This window comes from Apium graveolens, chromosome 8, assembly GCF_009905375.1.
Source record: "Apium graveolens cultivar Ventura chromosome 8, ASM990537v1, whole genome shotgun sequence".
Classification (NCBI taxonomy): domain Eukaryota; kingdom Viridiplantae; phylum Streptophyta; class Magnoliopsida; order Apiales; family Apiaceae; genus Apium; species Apium graveolens.
This window is the reverse complement of record NC_133654.1, coordinates 240,293,726-240,299,607: the sequence shown is the minus strand read 5'-3', so window position 1 is coordinate 240,299,607 and position 5,882 is coordinate 240,293,726. Positions and strand designations below refer to the sequence as shown.

The window sequence follows — 5,882 nt, the reverse complement described above, 5'->3', positions numbered from 1 at the left end:
TACAACAAATTCGATCATGTGACAACCTTGCGGATTTATTCACGAAATCATTACCGAATTCAACATTTGGGAAGTTACGACATAACATTGGAATGCGACGATTCAAAAATTTTTTAAAACAAAACTTCGGAGAATGATTAGTTTTTCCAAGGGGAGATTGTACTTTTTTTCCTTCGCCAAAGTTTTTATCCCACTGGGTTTTTCTTTGACAAGATTTTAACGAGGCAATTTATGATCCATACTATCATGACAATCAGAGGGGAGTGTTATAAGTTGATTGTCATGTAGTCAAAAGTTAAATAGTAATGCTAGATTCATAGGAGTAGATATTTCACATTGCATTTAATGAACATGTTGCTTGTATTGGCTATAAATAACCTCATTTGTTAAAAATGAAAATGTACCAAGCAGCTTCTTTTTTCTCCCTAATCACTCTCTTTATCTATCTTTCTGCTCTATTTAATTTTACAGAGGTTCGATATAACACTATTATAGCTAGTTTTTACATCACTGTTAATATTGAGCACAAAAATATTAGATGAATTATTTCCTGGGCGAAATTCTAGTAAGAAAGGAGGCATTTTTGGTAATTTCACGAAGTGGCTTGTTTGTGAATCTCATAATATTGTAAATCCAGGCACCAGATATTGCCCCAGCTATTGGACCCAACAGATATATCCAAATCCCGTCGTAGCGGCTCGTCACCAAAACTGGGCCCAAACTTCTTGCTGGATTCATTGATGCCCCTGTTATTGGTCTGTCAAACAACCCATTTCACAAATGAGCCATCATAAAAACGACTCCAAGAAAAGTTCAGAGAATCAGAATAACAGAAAAAAAAAGGTTTAGGATAGATACTTCAACCATAGGGTACCCCTTTCATAAATCTTAAAATAAATAAATTATGATTTAAACTTAAACTAAATAAATGATTTATAAGTGATAAATTGATGAATGCTTATAAGTTATATAAGTGTTTAGATAATTTTACTTATAATTCAATTTTTTTACTTAAATCGACTAAAATAAATAATATTTTAAATATAATATCTTAATTCTTATATTTAAAGTTAGATTAATATTAAAAAATATTTTTAAAACTAAAATTAATAAAAAAACGAAAAATTAAAAATAAGTTGAGAAAAGTACGTCGTTACTAACATTCAACTTAATATCTTATAAATTATAAATTCAACTTATAAATTGAGTCGACAAACGTTCGTCGATAAGTTGTTGCGGACTTATAAGTTATTCAGTCGACTTATCATATTTGTCAAACAGTATATTACGATGATACTACTTTTTCACCTATTTCTTGAAGTCCTATAATGATCCATTGAAGTTTTTATTGTTTATAGAAATGTAAAAAGTTGAATAATAAATCAAAAAAATATAAGAAACAATAAGATAGAGCGAGTATTGATTATATTTGAAATAAAAATTGGGGAGAGAAAAATAATGTTGTACATTATACGTACCCTGCAATAATCACATTAAGTAACACAATAGCTCCAATTGCAAGCCCTGCAAGTTCGCCAATCTGCATTAACGTTTAACAAAAATCAAGGCCTTAAAATTCAGATATCGGATCTATTCCGTACGTCTCCAAAAAATCTAGGACTCGGTTAATTTTCCGTATATCTGAGAGGTCAATCACGGGTGTTGGTTCTAAATATCACTTTGGGGGTTAAAAATAACCATAAATGTCACTTCAAAACGGTACACTGTGTACCGTTTATGCAAAACACCTAAAACGGAACTTCGTGTGACGTTTTGGCATTTTGAATTTTTTTTATGCGTAAAACGGTAGATAAAGTTCTGTTTTGGTACAAAACGCTATATGATGTACCGTTTTGAGCCAAAACGCTACTTCAACCACCGTTTTGCACATTATAAAAAAATTAAAAAAAAATATTAAAGTACCAAAACGGCACACTAAGTACCGTTTTACATTAAAAATACAAAACGGAAGACGAAGTATCGTTATGAAATAACATTTTGGGCCATTATTTTCAAAAGTGACATTTTGGACCATTTAGCACTCAAAAGCGACATTTTGGTCCATTATTCCTCAATCACTCTACTAACACTTTATTTACTCGAACTCTTGATCTCCGCAAGGAAAAAAGAATTCAACTACTAGATTTTTTCGGCTAGAGTGTTGATAGAAATTAGGGTCCCATGCATTTGTTCGATGCTTATTGCTTAAAATAAAATTATCAAGGCATAGTTGAGAATTTTTTTTTTGTTATACTATTAATCTATTCAAGTTGCAAATTTCCTTCAATAATACACGCCATTGACATAGACGACAGCGATTTAAAACTGAATGAAGCCAATCATCATGAAAAAACAATTCCCTAAACGTGACAAAGTATATAGAAGGCGGATTTAAAAAATCTGTTCAACTCGAATGAGTATTAGGAATTCGGATATCATTTTAACCAGGTTAATTAACAAGGTGAAGAAAGAAGACTTACAGCTCTGTTATCGGTGGCCACACCAGATATAACAAACATCAGGAAGAATGTGATTATAAACTCCAACACCAAAGACTGCAGGTTTGTCCCTGTCGGAAATGTTCCCGGAGATATGTCTTTAGTACCCTGAAAAATTAACCTGATCGTTTCGCTGGCTAACGTTGCCCCTATAATTTGTGCTGCAACATAAGCTGGTACCTAACATTATAAAAAATTTAAGATCGTGCTAGCAAATGTTGTACAAAATTTAGCTCAAAGCATGCTCTTAGATGAGTGTAGGTACTGTTAGGCTATTATATTTCATCGTTTGTGGCGTGATGTCTGTTTTTAAATGTGAGAGGCTATCTTAAGGCGTGCTCTTAGATGAGTCTAGGTTGTGTTCGTAAATGTATCAAAATTTAGTCATAAAAAATATTTAAACTTGCTAAAATCATCATAAAAATGAATATATAAAGTTAATAGAAACCAAAATTTAGGTCATTAACGGGTTAACACAGGAGATAGTTAGTTACATGTTTCCACGGAAATCTCTTGACAGAGGCGAATGCAATGGTGACAGCAGGGTTAATATGAGCACCAGAAATGTGTCCAATTGAGTAAATCATCACCATTACAGCCAGTCCCCATACCATAGCAACTCCCGGCAATGTAACCACTTTGTCCTTTGACAAATTAACCGTCACCGCGCAATCTCCCGCAAATATTAGAAAATATGTGCCCAACATCTCTGCAATTAGCTGCATGTAAATATTTCAGTAATTCATTGACTAGTATATTCATGACAAGGTTAATAATAGATTCAATCATACTTATCGAAGTATGTAATGTAATTCATAAACTCGATACAGTGTTGCTGTGTTAGAGTTGCTTAATATTTCTGCAAATAGCTCTGTGTTGTGGTTTCCCTGTTTATAGTTCTCATTATTAGTTTACAAAATTAAAGATGATACAATGAGTTTAAGATCTTGTTTATGGGACAATATTCCGAATGGTGCCGATTGATAGTTACTAAATAAATTTCATGCTACCAAAACTGTCCTTCACTTAAAACTTCATTTTTGGGATTGTAAAGAAGAGTTCCATTTTCGAATTCAAGACTTCTATATAAGCATGCTCATTGATACAAATCTGAGCAACTCTCTGAAACTATAACGTTCCGAGAAAAAAGACAAGGAAACTTCTTTGCCAACATAGGGTTCATACAGTGATCGAGGTCTTAGTTTTTCTTAAAGATGTCAAGGATTGGAGAGGGTTGGTGCTGTGGTCGAGATCTTGGTTTCTCATAAAGATGTCAAGGATTGGACTCCTGGCATGTGCCTGCTATCTATATATAAAAAAAAACTCTTTTGATTTTATTTCCAGGTTAAGGGAAATTAAAAACCTAAGTCTCTAGCTACTTAACAAAACAGAGAACCGGAAAGAAACTTAACTTTAATTATCAATCTAGCCAAACACTTATAGATTGTAGTATTTGTTATTATTTGTTACCTACTTACCTTTTGTATAAAAGGAAGAGTTACAAAACAGCCGTCACTGGAGTGGTCACCGGAGGGTTCATGCATATTATCCTCAAGTACAGAGAGAGCAATATCTCCATCGTTCCCGTTCCTGTCTGTCATCTCCTGAGCCATATCTGCAATATATGTAACTGTCTTTGAAATTATAGATTTATAGAGACAGATCTTGTTCCAGCACCAACTACACAGGGAATATTACTGAATACCAAGCCACCAAATAATGACTTGCTGCAAAAGACAAAGCAGACTTTTCACATAATAATATTATCAAGTCATTGTTATATTTATAGCAGATGGAGTATGTATTAGTGCAAAGTGTGTAATATGCGGAAGCAAATGACATGTAAAATGTGTTTGTAGTTGGATTATATATGTTTTCAGATCTTCGGTCGGTTACTTATAATCTATAATAAGTTAGAAGTACTATTTCTGGTTTGTTAAATTCTTCTAACTTATCACTTGAACAGATTTATCAGTTGAAATATAACAAGTAGGCAATCTTTTATACAATTATTCAAAACAGTCTTTGATTGGTCGAACTTAATATGGTAAACTAATATTAATCCAAGAAGTAACTGTAATTACATCAAGTTCTAGTTTGATTGTAGTAACTGAAGTAACTATAGTTTATCAATTATCATCCTTACTCTGGAAGTCAAGATCGGTGTCGTGTCTATGAGGATGAGCTTGCTTATCTGAGACTGAAATAAAGACCTGGAAAATGGGTTTGTGTGAGAATTGGCAAACTGCTGGCTAGAACCAACATGAGTGACGTCTACCATGCCTTTTTATAAACTTGGTCACACACAAAGTGAAAATACATGGTTCTGTGCTTCATACGACTGTGAAATACTGGATATTTACATAGATATGTAGATCCTACATTTTCACAGCATATCCGTGGAATTGAGCATAGTGGTAGCTGGAGCTCTTGAAGCAGATTAGTACACCATTTTTTGCTCAGCGGAAACAGTTCTGTAGTCTGCTTCAGTGGATGAGCGTGCCACTGTTCGTTGCTTGCGAAAAGACCAACTAATCTGAGTGCATCCGTAATAGGCAACATAGCTGGATGTAAAGTTTCTGTCCATAACAAAGTTGAGGCCGTAGGTCTAGAGATAATGTACAAGCCACACATGCTGGGGGCTTTGAGGTAACCAAGAGACGCTAGTTTATTCACCAAGGTGAGTGCATGAATTGGACTAGTTTATTCACTGAAAATGCAAGGGCAGGCCCGCCTGGTGACTGCAGATATTGCAAATGCAACTTGCAGTAACATAAATTTTACATGTAAAATAAGCTGTAAAGGATAACTATTCCATATACAGTTTTTCCCCAAAGTTGTTTTTGCAGAAATTATAAGATCATTGGAGCTTACTCTACGAACTTAAGATTTTATTGTTGGAAAATCTGGGTAGTAGTACCACATTGTCAAGTCAATTTGAGACATAGTATGAGTGGACGAATGTCGCGTGCGGGCGACTAAGAGAGCTTTATGAGGCACTTTGAATCACTCAAAATGACTAAGAGATGGATGCGATATGATCATTCAAAGTTAGTCTCTTAGCTGTGGAAATTTGTGTAGAATAATGAAAGTCCCACATTGAATGTGCAAAGGAGAATGCATAGCTTTAAATAGTAAAACACTTATGTAGTGTTCAAATGTGTTACTTATGTATTGCTCCAACACCTACTTGCCCGCAGGGGTGCAAATCTTGGGCTTTCGAGGGCCAATCAGAGGCTTGCGAAGCCCTCGAGGTTACCCGCGTGTGCGCGTGCGGACACGAATGTAGCTGAAAAATTGGCCCGAATAATTACGGATGGACTGGTTTTGCTAAATTTAATTTACACTGGGATTGGGCTCTTAAATTCTTAATTCGTTTTTTAT

The 5,882-nt window shown here is 34.4% G+C and overlaps 1 protein-coding gene across 1 annotated transcript; it reads right to left on the bottom strand.

The window, feature by feature from the left end:
- Positions 1 to 413: 413 nt before the first annotated feature.
- On the bottom strand, positions 414 to 4,319 carry LOC141678455 (aquaporin NIP1-1-like). The gene is made up of 5 exons (XM_074484783.1): positions 3,977 to 4,319; positions 2,993 to 3,217; positions 2,481 to 2,678; positions 1,479 to 1,540; positions 414 to 757 (listed from the first exon to the last, which is right to left on the bottom strand). The coding sequence occupies exons 1-5, from the start codon at positions 4,109 to 4,111 to the stop codon at positions 544 to 546; spliced, it is 834 nt and encodes a 277-aa protein (XP_074340884.1). The 5' UTR covers positions 4,112 to 4,319; the 3' UTR covers positions 414 to 543.
- Between the last annotated feature and the right edge of the window lie 1,563 nt (positions 4,320 to 5,882).

What these genes read in the sequence shown, in the direction of transcription:
- LOC141678455 (XM_074484783.1), bottom strand. Translation starts at nt 4,111, where the DNA reads ATGGCTCAGGAGATGACAGACAGGAACGGGAACGATGGAGATATTGCT. An exon ending in CTCTTCCTTTTATACAAAAG is followed by an intron (nt 3,218 to 3,976) that starts GTAAGTAGGTAA and finishes ATTTACATGCAG; the next exon opens with CTAATTGCAGAGATGTTGGG. An exon ending in AGAGATTTCCGTGGAAACAT is followed by an intron (nt 2,679 to 2,992) that starts GTAACTAACTAT and finishes TTATAATGTTAG; the next exon opens with GTACCAGCTTATGTTGCAGC.